This window comes from Procambarus clarkii, chromosome 45, assembly GCF_040958095.1.
Source record: "Procambarus clarkii isolate CNS0578487 chromosome 45, FALCON_Pclarkii_2.0, whole genome shotgun sequence".
Taxonomy (NCBI): Eukaryota; Metazoa; Arthropoda; class Malacostraca; order Decapoda; family Cambaridae; genus Procambarus; species Procambarus clarkii.
In genome coordinates, this window is record NC_091194.1 from 13,267,960 (window position 1) to 13,292,438 (window position 24,479).

Consider the following 24,479-nt stretch of genomic DNA (forward strand, 5'->3'; position numbering starts at 1 on the left):
TGCCTTTGTTTGCCAGCATTGTTTGTTTTTATTCCTTTTTTGGGCTGGTCACTGGCAGTGTTTGTGTGCTAGTCTTCCTGTTTGGGATGATGTTGTTCGCCGAGCTGTTGTCAACTACCACCAGCACTACTTGTACTTCTGTTGTGTGTGTGTGTGTATGTGTGTGTGTGTGTGTGTGTGTGTGTGTGTGTGTGTGTGTGTGTGTGTGTGTGTGTGTGTGTGTGTGTGTGTGTGTGTGTGTGTGTGTATGTGTGTGTGTGTGTGTGTGTGTGTGTGTGTGTGTGTGTGTGTGTGTGTGTGTGTGTTTGTTTATGCCTGTAACAACAAAACTTTTATGGTTGTGTTTCAACAACCTCGATTTCTTCTAGTTGATCTGTCACCACAGTCTATTCTTCCTCTCCCTCTTCTTCGTCTTCTTCGTTTTCTCCTTCGTCCTCCCCACCAGTTTCATCGTTAGTGTTGTCTGCATCAACACCTTCGTCCAGTCCGCCAGCAGTGTTGTTGTTTGCAGCGTCACGGACTGAAAAACAAATAAGGAAATATAATGTATGTAATGTTGTACTTAGATTTTTTGTAAACCCATTCGTTTTGGAAATAATTATAATTAAAAATGTGAAATTATTTAAAAGTAACATAATAATTTACAGATTAATGGTTTACTCATCTTTTTTTTATCTATATTCCATTAGTCAGCCTTGAAATATAAATGTATCCAACTAAGGTTAAATAGAATTAATTGGGAAGTATCACCCAGTCAATCCTACTGAACTTCAACTATTTCCTAAATATAACTTCCAAATACGAATGCACTCAGAAAATTATACCGTATACGATAATCTGATTGCTACTGTTACACGAAACACGAAATCCTAATTATATACTCACTGAATTCTCGACAGCAGGTACAGCCTTGAGCTACGCAGACATTGACTAACTCCCTCTGGCCAGGGGCACACCCTCCTCGCTGGCACACACCGCCCCAGTCCTGACACTCGTCAGTGGTAACACATTCTGTAGGAGATAACGGCTTGCGTACTGTCCTTAGCTTCAAGGTCCAAAGGGCTTGGAAAAGTCGGGGAAAGGAGGAAGGATGAGGAGTAGAAATTCAGGAAGAGGATGTGGATTACGAATGAGACTAAAAAGTTCCTGATAATGCGGCGTTGGGAGCGTACCGCAGTCTGGGCAAGGACTGCTGAGGGCACGCAATTAGCCACATGAGGAAGCCTAGGCACCGAGGATAAACATTGACGAAACACATGTCCCTCATCACGGAACATCACAATGTCCATCAGTATGGACATTGTGATGTCCATTACTGCATTATGATGTTAGGCTGGCTGGAAATCTGGTACATGGAAGAGTTTAGAGAAAAATGAAAACTGGCGAAGGGAAAGGGATTGGGAGGTTCTTGCTATACGTTGAGGATTTAACCATATCTCTCGAAAATATTGACCGTAAGACGATAAAGTTAATTCCTAACCTGTCTTAGAAAGATACGATAGGAGCACTTAACTTGCATCTTGCACGGATGTGAGATCGAAACCTACAAAATTATGAATTGCATTTACAGAGACATCATAAGTAAGATTTTGAAAGTGGCAAACCATATCAGAACTCATAATAATGGTTATGCTATATGTTAGAGAAATTCCGATTTAAAATACATACAAATATAAACAAATATTAATTTGGTATTATGCCTGTAGTGAAATAAATTATCAGCTATCATAATATTTATAATTACTAAAGGAAATAATTTATACTGTTTAGAAATAGGATAGAAAGATATATGAATGGTTGAATCAAAATAAGACGTGTCAAGAAGAGGCCAGTTGGTATACTGCTGCATACCAACCGGCTTCTTCTCTTCTTACAAAGGCAGAAACACTTACTTTTGGCACAGCAGCTGCAGGGTGTTCCGCTACAGCCACCAGCGATCACTGTCAGTTTAGCACTGCACGACGGGGCGCAGAACCCGCCAGCTTTCTTGCATCTCGGCTTAGGGTCGCAGGCTGTGGGCACCAGAGACATGATGTCGGTTTTTATTTAGTTTGAAGGGACATTTCTGTTCGGGGACCCTAAGCCTCTAGCTGGCCGGCTATGTGGTACTCGTTCTAGTATAAGAAAGGCGGTGGATGAGTGTTCGTGACTCATATGCTATAAAAGGGTGGGGGGGGGGGATCTTCATTATTATTATTATACTATCAATATGGTTTAGGATAAAAATCCACACTTGTGTATTTGTGAAATTTATGTAAGGAATTTACACCAAGTCTTTCGCACTCTCCTGAGTGTTTTGTCTAGATGTGAGTGTGTGATTAAGACGAGACTTACATCTCAACGTCTAATGAAGCAACTATCCTTGTTGTTTTAGTTTTAGCTCTTCAGAACGAAAGGTCCATGTAGCACGGGCTGTGGTGAGCCCGTAAACCGGCTACTATCCTGGGTCCCAGTCCTCTTATCCTTCTTGACCTCCTGACCAGGTCTCCGCTATTCCCGACAGGTGCTGTACCTGCGGTAATGTCTTCTATGGAATTATGGACATGTGTTCTTTTTGTACTCGTGCTATTCTGGGAACTGGAGTTGTTATTAGTAGAGGTGTTCATCTGGATGCTGTCCCTTGTAACTTTCTCCATACCCCCGAGGAACGCAGCTAATGGGACTGCTTTCATTTATCCATTTATTGAGAAATAATGTTAATTCACTCAGAATCATTTTCCTAGTAAAGCTACCCTCCGAAGCAAAGCTTTTGTTGCCAGCGAAAAATGATAAATTCTATAAATAAATAATAGATAAATAAAAGAAGGGGCTCTAATAAATACTCTGAATACTTTCGCAGAATGAAAGTAGTCCCATTAGCCGCGTTCCTTGGGGGTATGGAGAGGGCTACGAGGGACAACATCCAGATGAACACCTCTACTAATAACAACTTCAGTTCCCAGAATAGCAGAAGTACAGGGAGGACACATGACCACAATTCTCTAGAAGACATTACTGCAGGTACATCACCAGTCGGAAATAGAGGAGACCTGGTCAGGAGGTCAAGAAAAATAAGAGGACTGGACCCAGGATAACAGCCTCGGTAGACGTTGTAAGTCTCGTCCTAATCACACACTCAGACCTTGACAAAGCACTCAGGAGAGTGCCAAAGTCTTGGTGTAAATTCCTTACGTAAATTTCCCAAATACACAAGTTTGGGTTTTTATCATGTATTATTATATATGTGAGAAGACATTATCATTGCTTATCAATATTGTTGTATGATATAAACTATATAAATGGCTATATAGTTTACTTTGAAGTTTGCAAGCAAGTACTGCCCTTTTATGTGCCGTTATCAGTATTCATACGGAGATTCTGTACCTTATTGTATACAACAAATTTTTCAGTGTTGAAAAGACAGTTTTCCAGATGTAATGAGCCCGGAGCTTGAGAGACTCGCTCACATACCACCAGCCTACGTTTGAAAACGTTACCTGTTGTTGTTGTTTCAGATTTAGCTACTCAGAACGAGGTGTCCATGTAGCACGGGCTATGGTGAGCCCCGTAAACCAACGTTACCTCACCTCTAGCAAATATATACCATGAAGTAAATCAACTGTTGTGGGTGGCATCCTGTGGAAGGTCTTTCGTTAGTTACATGCCAATAAATCCAGCAGGCTTCCTATCACTGATAACGGGAGAATAATTATCGTTACTTCCTGTGGGAAAGCAGGATCTACCAACCTCTCGGAGCACAGCAGGAGCAGCCGCTGCCTGTGCATCCTCCTTTGACCGTGAGCTGCAGTGCGTTGCAGGCTGCTGCTTGACACACTCCTCCCGCAGCCACGCAGGCAGAAGTCCTCAGGCAACCTGGTTGAAGTCTTACACATTAGACATTCCAACCTCTTTATAAACTTTTGCTGAAGATTTCTCTTGGCATACACACACACACACACACATATATATATATATATATATATATATATATATATATATATATATATATATATATATATATAAATATATATATATATAAATATATATATATATATATATATATATATATATATATATATATATATATATATATATATATATATATATATATATATATATATATATATATATATATATATATAACTGAAAACTCCACACCCCAGATGGATTCGAACCCAGACAGCCAGGGAACACTATGCCCCTTGGCGTACCTGGTACCTTAATCACTAGACCACACTGTACAAAAATCTTGATAGTCGTGAGGCTTAACTTAGATTAACTACCTGAAACTACTTAAGTCGTAAAGACATTTGTTAATAGTTTGAGGAATTTGCAACGTCGATATCAGTGCACAAGGCAATCACATTAATGTGATGCGTCAAGGAGAAAAATCAGTGTTAAAAGTCTAAGGAATTTACGATTTCGATATCGATGTTAAAAGTATAAGGAATTTGAGACTTTGATATTGGCATTAAAACCCTAAGGAATTTGTGACTGTCGATATCAGATATGCAAATTGAGATACAGAAAGGCCAGGCACTTACTTTGATGGCTTCCGCTTTCGTCAGAGTCGAAGAACTCATGGGAATGGTGTCTTATATCCTGTGGTGATCCATCTAAGAAAAGAGAATATAACAGTGATTAGCTTGTAAATCTCCTGTATTTCATTAGGTTCACTATTTCGTCATAATTACATAACAAACAATGTCATTTCAGTAGCAAATCAGTCATTGACTACTCTAAACTGTTCACGAAACTAACAATATTACAAAAATGAGATAAACTCTGAAGAATTGATTCCTTTAAGGTCTAATCTGTCTACAACAGCAGCAATATTACAGAAATATATATATATATATATATATATATATATATATATATATATATATATATATATATATATATATATATTTATATATATATATATATATATATATATATATATATATATATATATATATATATATATATATATATATATAATTTAGATAAATTGTACTGAAGCACATTGCCCATCCGTTGCCATTTCAGTACTGTGTCCATATACAGCCTTCGTGTTTTGTGTCTGTAAATAAGTTTCATACTTGACCCTTTGCTGTCTTTTGACCTATGCTACACCTGTTAATGGAAAGGTATAGCACATGGAAGCGATATAAGGGCATGGATCTGGGATAGAACGGAGGAAAGGAACGGTGACCAAGCACATGGATCATCGGGGGATCGAGCCCAGGCCTGCAAGAAGCGATACTGTCGCTGTACCGAACAGTAATGAGCTTTGTTTATTGAACAGTGCCTCCAGAGCTTTTCTTCTGCGTTGTCTAATTAAGATAACAGCGTCATTGAGTCCTGGGTTCTCTCTATGTAACTATGTCACAATCTAAGTTTGATCTCATGTCACTGAAACATTAATACAGGCACTATGCAGCGTCTGTAGAACAGTGCCACGAGCATAAAATGCTCGTGGCACTGAATCAGGCAGCAATCTTGTGTCTGTTGCTATGTCTATATCCCTTGAACAATGCCTCATTCCCCTAGATCTGCTGTGTCTCTAAAACAGTGCCAAAGTCCCCGGTCTTATGTCTATGGTATAGTGCCGCAGAGTTTCCCGGGCCCCTTCTGTTTTGCTGATTTATCGCCCATTCTCTGTCTCCTGCTTCATCATCTGCAAAAGACAAACAAAATGTGATTATTATTTACATTTCACACAGCCCGTCTTATACAGCCCAACAAAATATTAAAACTTTATACGTACAGTTTAAGTACAGTTTTGCCCAAGGTTATTTATGTACTAAACTGAACTTAAGAAGAGCTTTTATAGGTTAAGTTGAGTTAGCATTGATTTTTGCTGTTATGTTATAATTTGATAAGTTTGGTTACTTACATTTCATTAAGTTATATTTGGTTAGGATTTTTTTTACGATAGATTAGGATTGGGTTTGTTTAGTTAGATAAATAGAGTTACGACTGAATTAGTTTAGTTAAGTTAATGTTTAATTCGGTTAGACTGGCTTTATCTCTAATTAGGTTAATAAACTCAAACTCGGAGTACCAGACTTTACCTGGAATAACTTAAATACCTTTGAACATATTGGAGCGAGGAGCATTGAGTACAATTATTTTGCTCTAAAGGTCTTCAGAAAGGTAATTAAATTCAAAATAATACCGTAAAGATGGGATTCTTTAGGCTAATCAATCTAAATAGGTAAACAATGGTGCGGAAATAGGTAAACAATGGTGCGGAAATAGGTAAACAATGGTGCGGAAATAGGTAAACGATGGTGCGGAAATAGGTAAACGATGGTGCGGAAATAGGTAAACGATGGTGCGGAAATAGGTAAACAATGGTGCGGAAATAGGTAAACAATGGTGCGGAAATAGGTAAACAATGGTGCGGAAATAGGTAAACGATGGTGCGGAAATAGGTAAACAATGGTGCGGAAATAGGTAAACAATGGTGCGGAAATAGGTAAACAATGGTGCGGAAATAGGTAAACAATGGTGCGGGAATAGGTAAACAATGGTGCGGGAATAGGTAAACAATGGTGCGGGAATAGGTAAACAATGGTGCGGGAATAGGTAAACAATGGTTGGGAAATATATAAGCAATGGTAAGGGAATAGGTAGGGAAGGGCTCGGAAACAGGGTTGCAGATCTGCTAAACAGTTTACCTGCTGGGTGTGGTTGGGTATTATTAAGAGCTGCCTGGTATGGACCAATAGGAGCTGCCTGGTATGGACCAATAGGAGCTGCCTGGTATGGACCAATAGGAGCTGACTGGTATGGACCAATAGAAGCTGCCTAGTATGGATCAATAGAAGCTGACTAGTATGGATCAATAGGAGCTGCCTGGTATGGACCAATAGGAGCTGCCTAGTATGGATCAATAGGAGCTGCCTAGTATGGATCAATAGAAGCTGACTAGTATGGATCAATAGGAGCTGCCTGGTATGGACCAATAGGAGCTGCCTAGTATGGATCAATAGGAGCTGCCTAGTATGGACCAATAGAAGCTGCCTGGTATGGACCAATAGGAGCTGCCTAGTATGGGCCAGTAGGAGCTGCCTAGTATGGATCAATAGGAGCTGCCTAGTATGGACCAATAGGAGCTGCCTAGTATGGACCAATAGGAGCTGCCTAGTATGGACCAATAGGAGCTGCCTATTATGGACCAATAGAAGCTGCCTAGTATGGACCAATAGGAGCTGCCTAGAATGGACAAATAGGAGCTGCCTGGTATGGACCAATAGGAGCTGCCTAGTATGGACCAATAGGAGCTGCCTAGTATGGACCAATAGGAGCTGCCTAGTATGGATCAATAGAAGCTGACTAGTATGGATCAATAGGAGCTGCCTGGTATGGACCAATAGGAGCTGCCTAGTATGGACCAATAAGAGCTTCCTAGTATGGACCAATAGGAGCTGCCTAGTATGGATCAATAGGAGCTGCCTAGTATGGACCAATAGAAGCTGCCTGGTATGGACCAATAGGAGCTGCCTGGTATGAACCAATAGAAGCTGCCTGGTATGGACCAATAGGAGCTGCCTGGTATGGACCAATAGAAGCTGCCTAGTATGGACCAATAGGAGATGCCTAGTATGGACCAATAGAAGCTGCCTAGCATGAACCAATAGGAGCTGCCTCGTATGGACCAATAAGAGCTGCCTAGTATGGACCAATAGGAGCTGCCTAGTATGGACCAATAGGAGCTGCCTAGTATGGACCAATAGGAGCTGCCTAGTATGGATCAATAGGAGCTGCCTAGTATGGACCAATAGGAGCTGCCTAGTATGGACCAATAGGAGCTGCCTAGTATGGATCAATAGGAGCTGCCTAGTATGGACCAATAGGAGCTGCCTAGTATGGACCAATAGGAGCTGCCTGGTATGGACCAATAGGAGCTGCCTAGTATGGACAAATAGGAACTGCCTATTATGGACCAATAGAAGCTGCCTAGCATGAACCAATAGGAACTGCCTAGTATGGTCCAATATAAGCTGTATAATATGGACCAATAGGAACTGCCTAGTATGGTCCAATAGAAGCTGTCTAATATGGATCAATAGGAGCTGCCTGGTATAAACCAATAGGAGCTACCTAGTTTGGACCAATACCAGCTGCCTAGTACGGGCTAATAGCAGCTGCCCAGCATAGACCAATAGGAACTGCCTAGTATAGCCTAATAGGCATTCTCCAAATTAATATATATAAGTTTAGATTTAGGAAAGACCTGTGTGAATATTGGTTTGAAAACTGGGTTGGTGAATAATTGAAGAAATTACCGGATACCATAACAGATGTGGGATCGCTGGGTTGTTTCAGGCGTAGGTTAGACATATGCGCTAAACGCTACGCGTTTAACGCTACGCGAAACGCTACGCGAAACGCTACGCGTACTAGTGGCTGTACATGAATGTAACAACTCTTGTATATATCTCAAAAAAAAAAAAAAAAAAAAAAAAAATATATATATATGAATGAGTTTGGGTGGATATAAGTAGGAGCTGCATCGTATCGGCCAATAGGCCTACTGCAGTTTCCTTAATTCTAGTGTTCTTCAAGTCTGTGCTAATGTCTTTAAGACAATGAGTATTAATGCCTTAAATGTGATTTTGTACAAAGTAAAATGACAAAGTGTTATTCCATGAATGTATATTTAGCAAATGTACTCAACAGACTGTACTTGAGGGCTGTAACATGCAGGTAATCACAACAGGCCCTATAACCCTGTACCTGTAACATACAGGTAACATACAGGCCCAGTCATCAAAACCCAACAGTTCAAGACTGATAAACATAATTATAATTGACACACACAGGGATACATGACAGTTGAGAGGCGGGCTGAAAGAGCAGAGCTCAACCCCTGAAAGAACAACTAGGTGAATACTTAAAGATGTACTCAGCTTCTAAGGTGTTTTCACTGAGTTTACTTTAGTTCTGGACTATGTTCATGACTACAGTAAACTTGATGATTGGTCAGTAAACTAGTGTCACGACCTTAGTAACCTCTAAGCCCGACACCAAACACATGGCATACAACTAGGGAATAAGAAAACTGGAGCCAAAATGGTCTCTCCTGGAGGGCCGACCAATCAAACGCTGGGAGATGGTATTAACCAAGGTACGGCTTTTTACAGGTACCAGCTAAACGTGAAGATACCTTATATAAAACACACCAAAATGTATACGAAATATATATACAAGTATGAAACACAAGGAAGAATATTCTTTAGACAGCATCGGTGCCACAGACCTACCAACTATTCTACAGGAGTCTGACACTGTCAGCAGCGTTTAAAATAACTTTTCAAGACGCACGAGGAAACTGAGACGTGTTTCCTGGCTTTCCTAGTTTAATACACAAAACTAATGTCTTTTTAACTATTACTCTCTGGCTCATGACTTTACGTTACTGCTCTTCTGGTTGACGTGACTGGTTGCCTCCAGCAGAAAAAACACAACAACAGAAAAGTTCTGTGACATACCTCACCAGCAGCTGTACCGTTGCTGGCGGGTGGTGGCGGTGTTCCCGCGGGCCCGGACGCGGATCCGGTCACGCTGTCCGCGTTCACCAGGGAGACGCACAAGAACATCACCAAACACACCGACTTCATGGTGCCGATGTCTCGCTCTTGGGGGATTGGTCTCTCACTGTTGGTATTTCTGGCTTCTGGGAGTCTAGCTGTTGGTGTCTGGCCTCTTGGTCTTGCTGGGAATGTTCTATCTCGTAGATCACTGCGTGTATGTGTGTATCAGACTTGGGTCGAGTCTTCGGCCCTTCACGTCCGCTGCCAGTGAATCGCAACTGTGAACTGTGGCTGCTGTAGGGGGAGTCACTTGCCTTATATCTAATCTAAATGCGAATGCAGACCTCCAGAAAACACCTGCTGAGACAACAGGTGCTAGAAGCTGGACACATATCGCATGTAAGGGAGTTATTGGTTAATGTTCAGATGCACCTGTGTCTCTTGCCACGTCACTGACCATGTGTCTCAGAGGTCTGTGACCTCGTGGGTTAAAACTGTTCTCATAATGGCTTTACCAGACGCGACGAAAATGGTCTTCAAAACATAACAGTATTCTATAATTTTTTTGTAACATGTTTATACATGCCCTAAACGGAAGTTTAAATTTTCCTTTCCTTCAATGACAGGAGTCGTGAGGGAAATGTTGAAGTGAAGGAAGAGTTAAGTTCAGTAGGAGAGATGAGGTGTATTGGAGTCTTGAGATGAGATGAGGTGAAACAAGTCTAGCTAAGGTGAAGGAAGGCTAAGAGTTTTAAGATGCTAGATGACATGACATAGGAGGGTTGAGGTTAAGTATTGGATGACATAATGCTAGGAGGGTTGAGGTGAAGCACAAAACCCTCAAAATGTAATCATTCACACAGATTCAAACGCTGCACTTCAAATATTAGAAAAAAAACAGTAGAAAGACAACGTGGAAATAATTACCCCCATTTTGCATCTTAGAGCAGTAGCTAAAGGCAAAAGACTCAACATAGCCATAAACTGAATCTCATCCCGTATTGAATTTCCTTTAAATGAGAAAGCCGATGAAACTGTTAAATTGGCCACTCGTCAGTCAGTGATTCATAAAACAATCCAACCCAGCCTAGAGTACATAAATAACCCCATCACCAAAAAACACCTCAACAAAGCCCATCTACAACAGAGTAGCAGAAGTTCGCCCTCTCCAGTATGGGATCTTCAGGCCCACCAAGTGAGACAGGTTAAATATCCTGAAACAAATCCACAGGGAAATAGCAATTCGGCAATAAAGATTACGTCTAAGGGAATGCATCTTCTGCCAAACAGTCACAGAAAAGCCACAACTTTACTACCTCCTGGAATGTCAAACAAACAATGAACGACCTTAGAAGAGCTTTAAGAGTTCCTGAATGTTGCAGTAACCACACCGAAGCCATCAACACTGCCACTCTTCTGGTCAAATAAGGTGTCCAACAGCTGGACACCCTCATATATACTGTAAAGCAGTATCGCCCCCCCCCTCCGCGATAGCAGCCTAACGATTTAAATGCGACTTCAGCACACAGTATACATTCACTAAAAAAAAAAAAAAACACTACCACTTTCGGGCTATTCATGCCCGTAGCACCTCTTGGGTGGCTTAATCTTCATCAATCACCATTCAATCGAGTTGAAGAATTGGATGACGTAAGACTAGGAGAGCTGAGGTGAAGTATTGAATGACATGACGTTAGGAGGAATTATGTAACAAGATGTTAAGCGTATATTCAGTGTTTTGAAAGTCACACGTCAAGACGAAAGAAAACAGGAACACTTGTAACGATGTCAACAACACAAGTGAATATCCCGATGTGAGTCAGAAAGCTGCAGAGTGTTGTGTGATGTTGAATAATCTAACCACTAAAGTACCAGAGCCCGAGGCTTAAAATCTTTCCTCCCAAAATGTACTGTAAAGATTCATGGAAATGAAGAACCCCAAGACTGTAGACTGCAGATGGAATCGAACCCCGCAGCAAAGCAGCTTTATTTACACCAAGAAAACTCATTTCACTTAAAACAATCCAACGGTTCCATGTCTTTTATGCTACCAGGTAATTGGTTCCATAAATCAGCAATCCAATTTTCAATTCAATATTTACCAAATTGTTCTCTGAATCTAAACTTATCCTCTTTGTATCCATTGTTTCGTGTTCTATTTGTGTTGGTGTATTTAACACATTACTGAAATCCTATTTATTAGACTCATTCAACCAGTTTTTTTTACTTGAGAATGTAAATTAAACTGATAAGTCATGTAGCCGATAATTTTCCAAGAAATGGGAGGTATTATAAATAAGTACTCTGTCTCTATACTTAGCGGAGAAGAATGTGATATTATGCCTGTAACGAGGCAAATCTATGCAGGTGGTGAAGAGGACAAGTTGATTAAATTAATGGTTAAAGTTATTAAACAAATACAAAAATTGAAACCATACAGGTCCCCAGGGGCAGACGAAGTGTTTCCCAGGGTGCTTGAAGAATATAAAAAAGAACTTAGCGAGCCTTTGTCTTGAATATCTAATCAATTATTAGAGTTGAGCTGAGTGCCAGAGTCGTGGAGGGTTGCTAACGTGGTACCGGTCTTGATGAAAGGGGATAGATCACTTGAGTCAAACTATCATCTGATAAGTTTGACGCCTGTTGTAGGAAAATTCCGCGAATCGATTCATATATATCTTGGAGGCGATGAGTCACAATAACGTGGCTAAAGTATGTTGAGTCTATTGATTTAGTCACAATCGACTTGAGAATGGTCCAGGACGGACCGAAACGTCGTCGTCTCTTCACCTTCTAGTGTGTGGTCTGGTCAACATATACATCTTGTATTAAAGGATTCACAACATAGTTGACAAAGCTTCGCTCATTTACAACAAATTTACTTTCATTCTTTTCCAATACATTTCAAGCCGTCGATAGCGGGAAAGATTGTGACGTTCCACATCTTGGCTTTAGTAAAGCCTTTGACACAGTGTCTCACGAGAGACATTAAAGAGACAGTGGCACAGGATAATGTGGAGGGGGAACCTAAAGTTGGACCAGAAAGCAGTGTTAACAGAAATGGAGTTAAGTCCGAGTGGGACACTCTTGCAGGTTGCGTGCCTCAAGTCTGTTAAGGGACCTCTGTTGCCTCTATATGCTAGCCATATGAATGTAAACGACTTAGACACAGGACTGAACAGCAAAATTTACAAATTTGCAAACGATGTATAAATAGGATGGGGAACAAATTCCGATAAAGATATATTTTGGCTTTTTAGCACGATCTAGATATACTTTTAATATGGACGATTGTTGACCAGACCACACACTAGAAGGTGAAGGGACGACGACGTTACGGTCCGTCCTGGACCATTCTCAAGTTGATTGAGAATGAATCGACTTCAGAATGGTCCAGGACGGGTCGAAACGTCGTCGTCCCTTCACCTTCTAATGTGTGGTCTGGTCAACATACTTTAGCCACGCTATTGTGACTCATCGCCTGAATATGGACGAAAGATTTGCAGTTAAATGCTGACAAATTTCTGCTTCTGATCTATGATAATAACAGCAAAGTTTCGAGATATCTACTGGACTATGTTGAAGTTGCCAAGTCTCAATGCTAGAAAGATCTAGGAGTTACCTTTCGATGCTTCCGAGGATCACTGTCCCCGCGGCCCGGTCTCTGACCAGGCCTTCTGATTATTAGGGACCTGAAGCCAAAATATGTATGCATAAATGTATGTAATAGGGTCAGTAGAATATTGAAAGTTATTTCCAAAAGCGTTATCAACAATACATCTAATTTGGCAATATTAGCCTCCATTTAGATGATACAGTTCAGTGTTGGTGACTGTACTAATGAATGGACATAAATTAACTTGAACTCATAATAGAAACCTTCCATTTGAAGACTGACTAAAAAAAATGAAATTTATATGCAACGAAAACTACGACACATAAAGGGGTGACATGAATAAAATCTATAAATTGACTCCAATAATTGGAATGTTAATAGAGTTTTAAATATATATATACACAGAATAGGACATGAAACAATGGATATAAAGAGGAAAAGTTCAGATTCAGGAAAGACCTGGGTTTACACAGGTCTTTGCCAAGTATACTTGTTTGGAAACAGGGTTTGCTGAATAATGAATCAAATTACTTGGTAACATAATAAACGTTGGATTGATGGATTGTTTCAATCGTAGATTAGATATATATGGTTGAGCTTGGGTGGATATACATCAAGCTGCCACGTATTGGTTCCGTTAGCCTTCTGTAGTTTTGAATTCTCTAATGGCAAAGAAAATTAGGTGGCAAATAAGAAATGACAAATAAGAAATTAGATCTTAACTCTATTGTCATTGGTAAGGTCAAGACCCCTGCATGTTTCATCATTAAACTGTATTTGCTATTTTTTTCCACCTTAAAATTCTATCTAAATCGTCTTGAAGAGATTCTGGGCTATTTTCTGAATGTATCCCCCCCCCTAGTTTTGTTTAGTCTGGAAATTTTAATCCCTTATTCCCAAGTGCCATATAGTCCAAATGGCTTAGCGTTTTCTCCTGATATATCCCTTACTTGACACTGTGACTTGCTAGTATAAGTGCGGTATACCAAAAAAAGGCAGTATATATTTTATTATTTATTTATATATATACAAGAAGGTACATTGGGTTTATGAGAGTACATAGCATTGATGTTTTTACATTCTTGTAAAGCCACTAGCACGCATAGAGTTTCGGGCAGGTCCTTAATCTAACAGATAATTTTAAGTAGGTAATTTCTAGCAAAATTAAATTTTTTTTAACAGGTATTTTGAAAGAAAATTTGACAAAGATTAGTAGGTACATTAAAGTCAAATTTGAGGGGTTATTAACAGGTACATTGTAGCATAATTTGAGGATTATTTCAAGGTATAATGCAGTAAAATATGTGTTCAAAGTAACAACCATGATATAAGATGATAGCAATGATTACAATGATAAAGTTGTCTGTCATAGGTACATATATTGGGGGAATAGGTAGCACTAGATACAGTGCGAGTTTAAAGCACTAGGTAGGAAACTATGAAGATGAAATTAGGTCCTTTTTGGTTTTATTTTTGAATAAGCCAAAAGTTGGACAGCTTTTCAATTCGTTAGGGAGTGAGTTCCAGGTAGTTGCATAGTGCCAGGAGCACTATGCAACTGGTGTACAAGGCACCTTATCATCTCGACCATCACGACCGGACAAAAGCTGATGGTAGCCGAGGCTATTTTGCCCATCAGCCCGCCGGCACTCTGATGGTAATCTTGGGCATAGTATTTTATCAAATCACCTTATTATTCTTTGGGGCACACGTGAGGAACACAAGCCATTCAGGCTTGTTTGCATATATATATATATATATATATATATATATATATATATATATATATATATATATATATATATATATATATAAGTTTAGTCTACAATCATCAGCAGATTTCCTAGAATTGATCAAATCTACCCAGCCCGATGGAATCATCGCTTCTTTGGACGTTGAATCCCTTTTTACCAACGTCCCAGTCGACACAACCATAGGAATGATACTGGACAGAGTATACAGAGACGAGAGCACCCCCAAATTAGACATACCTGAGCCACACTTGAAAAGTCTTCTCGAAGCATGTACAAAGGAAGCCCCTTTCATCAGTCCACAAGGAGACATGTATTTACAAATAGACGGAGTAGCAATGGGCTCCCCCTTAGGAGTTTTATTTGCTAATTTTTATATGGGAACCATCGAAGATAGGGTCTTCAGTAGCAGACAAAAACCAACTGTATACTGCCGTTATGTAGATGACATATTCGTAATAGTAAAAGACTCAGATGAACTAATTGACCTAAAAAGACACCTAGAGAGAGAGTCAGTACTCCGATTTACACATGAAAATAGTGAAAATAACAGTTTGCCATTCTTGGATGTACTAATAACAAAAATAGGAACCTCTTTAAGCACCAACGTATATACCAAGCCCACCAACATAGGATTATGCCTGAACGGTAGAAGTGAGTGCCCCCAAAGATACAAAGCCAGTGTTCTCAATGCTTATATTCGTCGAGCGCTTACCCACTGCTCTGAATGGAGCAACGTGAGTAGAGAGTTTGAAAGAGTAACTCAGGTATTGGTGAACAACGGATATAGCAACGCGGAAATAAACGCTGCTATAAGAAGACACTTGGACCGTTGGTATAATTCAGAACCTAGAACAGAAACCACAACACCCCCAATAAAATTATATTACAAATCAACCATGCACAGTGAACATATAAAAGAGGAAAGAATAATGAAAGAAATAATCCGTAAAGGAGTAAAAAGCACTACTCCTAACCAAAACATAAACCTGATAATATTCTACAAAACCAAGAAGACTTCCGAACTCCTTATCAAAAACAGCCCGAAGCCGACGGAGAACCCTCTACAGCAGTCAAGCGTTGTATACATGTACACTTGCCCCCACGAAGGATGTAACCTTCAATGTAAGTACATAGGTATGACGTCGACCAAGCTGACGAGGCGTTTGACATGCCATCTTCAATCTGGTGCCCCTAGGAATCACATGAGACAAGCCCATGACATTACTCTAACAAGAGAAATGTTGAACAAGAATACTTGCATAATAGACAAAACCCAAGATTCAAGAAGATTACAAATTCTTGAGGCAATTCACATAAGAATAGAGCGACCTACCATGAACACCCAAATCACGGAACTATTTACTCTACCCACCATGAGAGTAAGGACAAGACAAGAACATATCGATGCCAACACAGAAGACAATGTCCAACATAACAGGCCAATTACACTGGATTAATCTTTGTGTTTGGATAGGAGATGCCTCGTATGGGCCAATAAGCCTTCTGCAGCCCCTATGTTTATCCCTTATGTATCCCCCCATGTTTTCACCTTCATTGTATTATCACCTGACCTAATGCGGGTATAAAATCAACTAGTATTGTAAGATCTGTTCACTTGAGAATGAACCATGGAGGTTCGAAACGTCGTGCAAATTATACAAATAAGTGTAATACACTCTATAGTAAATCACTTCTTTTCTTCACCTTAAAAGTACGAAAATGAGTTTTGGAGAACTCCTATTTCAATTAAGCCCTGATGCTAAGAAAATAGTTAGAGGGATAGAAGCCCTAAACCATAAAATAATAAATACAGAATATGCGGTCATATTCAATGAAACATGTTTGAAAGAAAACCTGCTGCCAGTATACACCAATATATATATATATATATATATATATATATATATATATATATATATATATATATATATATATATATATATATATATATATATATATATATATATATATATATATATATATATATATATATATATATATATATATATATATATATATATATATATATATATATATATATATATATATATATATATATATATATATATATATATATATATATATATATATATATATATATATATATATATATATATATATATATATATATATATATATGTCGTACCTAATAGCCAGAACGCACTTCTCAGCCTACTATTCAAGGCCCGATTTGCCTAATAAGCCAAGTTTTCATGAATTAATGTTTTTTCGTCTACCTAACCTACCTAACCTAACCTAACCTAGCTTTCTTTGGCTACCTAACCTAACCTTACCTATAAATATAGGTTAGGTTAGGTTAGGTAGGGTTGGTTAGGTTCGGTCATATATCTACGTTAATTTTAACTCCAATAAAAAAAAAATGACCTCATACATAGAGAAAAGGGTAGCTTTATCATTTCATAAGAAAAAAATTATAGTAAATATATTAAATCAGGAAAACTTGGCTTATTAGGCAAATCGGGCCTTGAATAGTAGGCTGAGAAGTGAGTTCTGGCTACTAGGTACGACATATATATATATATATATATATATATATATATATATATATATATATATATATATATATATATATATATATATATATATATATATATATATATATATATATATATATATATATATATATATATATATATATATATATATATATATATATATATATATATATATATATATATATATATATATATATATATATATATATATATATATATATATATATATATATATATATATATATATATATATATATATATATATATATATATATATATATATATATATATATATATATATATATATATATATATATATATATATATATATATATATATATATATATATATATATATATATATATATATATATATATATATATATATATATATATATATATATATATATATACGAAGGGAGGTTTCAGCCATAGCCGATATTCTCAGCACCATTTCAATATTATTTAATCTATTGTGTTTTTTGTATTTATCTTTGTCATTTTATTTCATTAGTCACTTGCCCGAGTTTTGCCTTTATTTTCATTTATGTTTAAAGTAAATATATTAAAGTTTCATTGTTCATACTTTGTGTTTTACGTGTTCCTCCCTCTAACTTGCCACAGACAACAGGCACGCAGTCTATATTTTTGTTTTAAGTGTGACCAGGCTTTGACACCTGCCATTGGAGGACTGCCGAACATCAACACTCCAACACTTTCCCGTCACAATATATATATATATATATATATATATATATATATATATATATATATATATATATATATATATATATATAAATAAGTATATATATATATAAATAAGTATATATATATATAAATTGGTGTTAAGCAAAAGTAAATATTTTTTTTAATTTTTATTGCATCAAACATGTAAATAAATCATAACACCAGATCATTGATTATCGCTAATACAGAAAGGTATACCAAAACGCATTCTAATCATTTCAATAAACATTTTTTGATAAAATGTAACTTGGGATAATATGTACACTAAATTTTATTCGCTCAATAATGAAACTTGCATTCGTGGATGACAATTACTAAATTGGAGTGAAAGTAAAGAATATATATATATATATATATATGTCTCCTAGTCTAATTCACCGTAGTTGAAATCTTCCATAAGTAAGACGTTCTCTATGTGCTGCTGTTGTTAGTTCTTGGATTATGCCTATACAAGCTTTGATTGTATGCTCGTATTCCTGTCTGGGCTATTGTTCGCTGCCGGCCAGATGACCGCCAGAGCTAACCTGCACTACTGAACTAAATAAGTAACAGATCTCTAACCCGGTCCACTGAGGACAGAAAACAAATATACATATGCTGGTTAGCATTATAAATGTGTGGCCACGTCTGTGGTAAAAAAACAAAACCAGGAACAACTATCTGCACTTTTGTTATGTGTGTATGGATGTAGCTGTAATAACTCCTATGGTTCTTCTTTGTCTTTCTTGTTTCCATCTACTTCTTCCTAGTTTGAATCCACAGACTCGTCCTCATCTTCCTCTTCCTCATCCTCCTCTTCTTCTTCTTCATTAGATTGAGTCACATCGCTTCCCTCTTCTCCTGTTTCCACGTTGATCACTTCACCAATAGTACTGTTACTTTCAACATTACGGATTGGACCTAAAGACAGAAGTATTATCCATGAGATGCTGCATCCATCAGCTTTAATATATATAATTTCTTTGGATAAAAAGGTATCAATATATAAATTTAATATGATCAGAACCTATAAGTTTCTAACAGATCTGTTATGTAGGATTTTATCACTGTTTCATAAATTCGCAATGACCTATTAATGTAACTGTTTCATGGTCAGTATACTTTCCAAGTAATCGTTATAAAACTTTAATGTCATCCTGGATTTGATTTACAGTTTAGGAAGCACTTAGAAAGTTATCCCGTACTTGATACACACAATATCATTACCCTCAGCGGGAACCCCTGAGTTGAATACTCACCGGCAGGTGAACAACACCGACAGCCTTGTCCTGGACAGGCATCTAGAAGCTCTCTCTGTCCGGGGGCACACCTTTGTCGCTGGCAGACACCATGCCAGTCCTCACACTCGTCAGACGTGCCACACGCTGTAAGAGACAAGACACTTGTGATATCATAGTCGTCCAGGCCTGACACACGTCAGAGGTGACACACTCATGAGTTAAGTGCACCACAGGAGTCTGGAGTTAAGTGCACCACATGAGTCAGGAGGACTTACGTCTAGCACAGCAGCTGCACGTTCCGGTGCAGCCCCCTGGGAGCACTTGCAGGCCGGGCCCGCACGCTAGGGCACAAAATCCTCCAGATTTCTTGCATTTAGGTTGAGGGTCACAACCTGTGGGGGAGCAGAGACATTACGTTAGCTGGTGCACAGTTGCTGTGGTCTGTACTTACCTAGTTGTACTCATCTAGTTGTGCTTCTGGGGGGGGGGGGGGGTTGAGATCTGGCTCTTTGGTCCCGCCTCTCAACTGTCAATCAACTGTGTATGTGTGTGTGTGTGTGTGTGTTGGTTCACCTGTTGTGGATTGCATCCTGGGAAAGGTCAATCGTTAGCTAATCAGTCTAACAGGGCTGTCCGTGCCTAATCCTGGGTGGCAATAATTATCATCTTCAGTGTAAGTCACGATACTAACCTCTGGGGGCACAGCAGTTGCACACACTTCCTGTGCAACCTCCGTGGACCCTCTTCTGCTGCACAGTACACGGTGCACTTTGACACTTCCCACTGGCAGCGATGCAGGCCGCAGTTTTGACGCAACCTGATTGGAGACAAACAGTTTATATGCCATCTACTCAGTTAACCATAAGCTGAGATTTATCTTGCCACGTTTAAATGGTTAATAATTATATTTAGGGAGGGATTTATACATATTAGACAATGTATAGCTGTCTATCCTGGAGGACAGTTACACATTGTATAACTGTTCTCTTATGTATGTCCTCATGTATAAGGTTTTGTAGTATGTCATGGATTTCACGCCTCTAGGATATACTATCCAACGAGATGGGAAAATTCGTACCCACCAAGCTTGCTGTTGACACGAACTTCGTATAGTTTACGGTAGCCACAAAAGCCTTCGTATAGTTTACGGTAGCCAGAAAAGCTTTCGTATGGTTTACGGTAGCCACGAAAGCCTTCGTATGGTTTACGGTAGCCACAAAAGCCTTCATATAGTTTACGGTAGCCACGAAAGCCTTCATATAGTTTACGGTAACCACAAAAGCCTTCGTATAGTTTACAGTAGCCAGAAAAGCCTTCATATAGTTTACGGTAGCCACAAAAGTCTTCGTATAGTTTACGGTAGCCACAAAAACCTTTGTATAGTTTACGGTAGCCACAAAAGCCTTCGTATAGTTTACGGTAGCCACAAAAGCCTTCGTATAGTTTACGGTAGCCACAAAAGCCTTCGTATAGTTTACGGTAGCCACAAAATCCTTCGTATAGTTTACGGTAGCCACCAAAGCTTTCCAATAGTTTATGGTAGCTATAGAAACCTTTGAATACTTTATGATACCCACAGAAGCCTTCGTACAGTTTACGAAGTTTACGAATGACTATTGTAAGTCGTGGCTTACAATAGCCACGACATTGTGGGTGCATCTATGGTAATAATAAACAGAAAATCTTCTGCCGGCTAAATGGATAATGTAAATATAATACAATATCATTCATTGACAAGTGGGATTAATTTGATGGAAATAATAATATGTATGTTGATGTATATATGGATACATCAATCTGGAGCTAATAACTGGGCGCTGCTAAAGGGAAGGTTGTAAGCCTCTCAAAAGGGGTTTAATAGGATACGAATCGGGTTGAGAAATAATAATAGAATCCTAGAAAATAATAATAATAGAATCCTAGAAAATAATAATAATAGAATCCTAGAAAATAATAATAATAGAATCCTAGAAAATAATAATAATAGAATCCTAGAAAATAATAATAATTGAATCCTAGAAAATAATAATAATAGAATCCTAGAAAATAATAATAAAAGAATCCTAGAAAATAATAATAATAGAATCCTAGAAAATAATAATAATAGAATCCTAGAAAACAGAACAAAGCAAGAAGAAAAGTATGCCTCCAAGATATGCCGTGAAAGTTATCACAAATAGACTGGAAAAGTTAGATTCAGGCAAGAAATGGGTAAATAGTTAAAAATGTATAAAAATCAATATCCAGTAAAATGACTATTTAAATGGTTAAGAAAATAAAACCTGAATTAATGTTACACAAAGTATACAGCAAAAAAATGTATACATGTTATATAATTCACCCAACAGCATAATTCACCAGACGAAAATTAATGTATAAACAGATGAGTTAAACGCCTAGATCCGTTTAACTCCAATCTCAGTCTCGCAATCGAGATTGATTTCACAGCCCGACCTCAACAACAGAGGCCAAATGTTCATTCCTTTGGGCCGCCAAACCCCTTGTTTATGACTGAAAAGTGCTTTTACACACAACTCACAACTGTGCCGTTCGAACATCTCTAGAATAGTGCATCGCTGATGACCCCTATTCGAACCACAACGCTGTAAATGCTTCACCCACGTACTACAAATACAAATAATTGCAACAGAACCTAAACACCTAACCTAACCTATGCCTAAATATGCACAATATCCTAATATATATAATAATATTAATATATATTTGAGAAAATTCCTATTCTGAATGAATCACATAACTTGAGGACGGGCGTGAGAGAGGAAGATAGCCAGTGTTCCTACCTGGTATGAATTCATGTGATTCGTGAGATTCGCTGGAGTCATGAAAGCGTTGTGGTGGATCGAAGGTCGAGCCACCTGAAAAGGAAATAGAAAAAAAATCAATGATCCACCTGTAAAACAACTACACTGGGACATCATTTGCTTGTTTACAAAAACGCTTACGTCGTCGACTTATAAACAGTCGACTTATAAACAGATAAAATATCATCCAAAGTAGTTTTCATACTCCTTGCAAGACACTTGACTGTGATACTGTGCTTAGTGCTTGCTACAATGTCCTGTAGCCTACGGTGCCCGAGAAACATAGCCTAGTCTGTCTGAGAAACATAGCCTACTGTGTCTGAGAAACGAGGCCTACTGTGCCTATAGTGCTCTGTTGTGTCTATAGTGCATATTGTGGATTGGTGTCTTGTTAAAAGTAACACAGCCGCAGAGGCCTGAGTTCTCTCTCAATGAAACTGTCACAGTTTTGAGGACAATTTTCAATCTATGAGAAAATTGCTACAACTCTTCCCCCCAAACATTTGTTTTGGAGGAAGAGTTCTGCGTCCGTTCACGATATCAGGTCACACCCCACCTCCGTGTCTGGCAGACCGTCTATGTCTATTGAACATTATTTCAGGCCCCCTCAGAGTCTGTGGGGGGGGGGGGGGGCGAGAGTAGTGTGTCTGTGGAACAATACTGCAATCCTATTGAGTTCTTTGCATGTGGCACAGAGCCCCAGTCCCTCTTTCCCTGTCTTGTGTTTGTGGCAGTGTCACAGAGCCACAGTCCACTTCCCCCCCCTCCTGTCTTGTGTCTGTGTCTGTGGCATAGTGCCACAGATCTTCACAGGTCCCTTGTACTGTTCTGTTGAATTATCTCTCCGTTTCCTCTGTGCCTCCAGCTCCATCATCTGCAAAAGAAACGCAAAATAAGAAAATTTGATCATCATGACGTCAAATTAAAAGTGTAAATTTGCATTTATGGTTTGAAAAAAAACGTTTTTACTTGGTAACAAGATGAAGGAAGACCTACATCCCTGCCGTATACCAAGCGACACTGGAGTGCCAGATAATTATCCAGCTGATGATGAACCAATACAGGAAATATAGGATAGAATCTCTTCGAGTAAGCAACGTCATACATCGAACTACACAGCCATCAACACACCACTATTAAGTAACACCGTACAACTGACTACAGATTCTGACCACTGACTCACAAATCAGATTCTGATTTGGACCCACAAAATGTTGACGTGTTTATACTGTTAATTTGATCAGAGTCCGAGGGGAAAAAAAGATAAAAGCCAAACTTAAACATTCCTAGGCCTAGAATAACAAATATACGTACTACGATATTATTCCTACCATAACGTGAATCAGGCCAAGGATTGCGTGGACGGGTTATGTCAAGGTACGTTAGGGTCTTCAGTTTTACATACAAAATATACATAAGTGAAACCTACAATGATTACACGACAAACATCTTGGCAACTTGCAGAAAGCGAGAAAGAATTGAAAGAATATACTTTACAAACATTCGACCAATAGGAATATCTACCACTCCACAGAATTCAGAATATCAACAATACTAGACTTACCACGTGCTTAATCAGCAAAATATAGATATATTATAGTAACTATAGATATAAAAATATTGATAGTAATTGTCAATAATATAAATGCTCTGACATACCTCACCAGCAGCTGCTCCGTTGCTGGCGGGTGGCGGTGTTCCCGCGGGCCCGGACGCGGATCCGGTCACGCTGTCCTCCGCGTTCACCAGGGAGACGCACAAGAACATCAACAAACACACCGACTTCATGGTGCCGTCGGAGTCTGCCTATCGGTGTCTGGCTGTTGTAGTGTGGCTGTTGGAGTTTGGCTGCTGGAGTCTGGTAGTTGGTATCTGACTGCTGGAGTCTGGCAGTTGGTATCTGGCTGTTTGTGTCTGGTCGCTCGGTGTTGCGGAGATTGCCTTGCCACAGAGGAAGAGTCTTGGGTGCGTTATGGCTCTTGACTGCTACCAATGAAGTGCAGCGGGGAACTGGCGGCTCCTCTACAAGCTCATCTGCCTTAAATGTTCTCGCCAGATCAACGCAGGCTCCCACGACGCATGTGCTGCTCGAACAGCTGCTGTAACCAGTTAACACGTTCAGAAACCACCTGTGTGTATGCACCACGTCAGCAGCCTTGTGCCGTAGAAGTCACTGAACTTTCTCAAGGGGCTCAGATTAAAATTAATCTGAACGTTTCATTCCCAAATAAAAACGGATCCAAAGACCCACAGATATCCAGTTATATTTGTTTTGTAATGGAGTTATTAAATACACGCT

The 24,479-nt window shown here is 38.8% G+C and overlaps 2 protein-coding genes across 2 annotated transcripts; both read right to left on the reverse strand.

Annotated features, from left to right (window-relative positions):
* Window positions 1-202: 202 nt before the first annotated feature.
* On the reverse strand, window positions 203-9,786 carry LOC123770190 (uncharacterized). Its single transcript, XM_045761862.2, has 6 exons — window positions 9,470-9,786; window positions 4,524-4,595; window positions 3,727-3,852; window positions 1,893-2,012; window positions 886-1,011; window positions 203-520 (listed from the first exon to the last, which is right to left on the reverse strand). Exons 1-6 carry the CDS (start codon window positions 9,591-9,593, stop codon window positions 387-389), a joined length of 702 nt encoding a protein of 233 aa, XP_045617818.2. The 5' UTR covers window positions 9,594-9,786; the 3' UTR covers window positions 203-386.
* Window positions 9,787-18,497: 8,711 nt separating this feature from the next.
* On the reverse strand, window positions 18,498-24,211 carry LOC123770191 (uncharacterized). The gene is made up of 6 exons (XM_045761863.2): window positions 23,845-24,211; window positions 22,160-22,234; window positions 20,050-20,175; window positions 19,634-19,750; window positions 19,377-19,502; window positions 18,498-19,038 (listed from the first exon to the last, which is right to left on the reverse strand). The coding sequence occupies exons 1-6, from the start codon at window positions 23,966-23,968 to the stop codon at window positions 18,884-18,886; spliced, it is 723 nt and encodes a 240-aa protein (XP_045617819.2). The 5' UTR covers window positions 23,969-24,211; the 3' UTR covers window positions 18,498-18,883.
* Window positions 24,212-24,479: the final 268 nt, after the last annotated feature.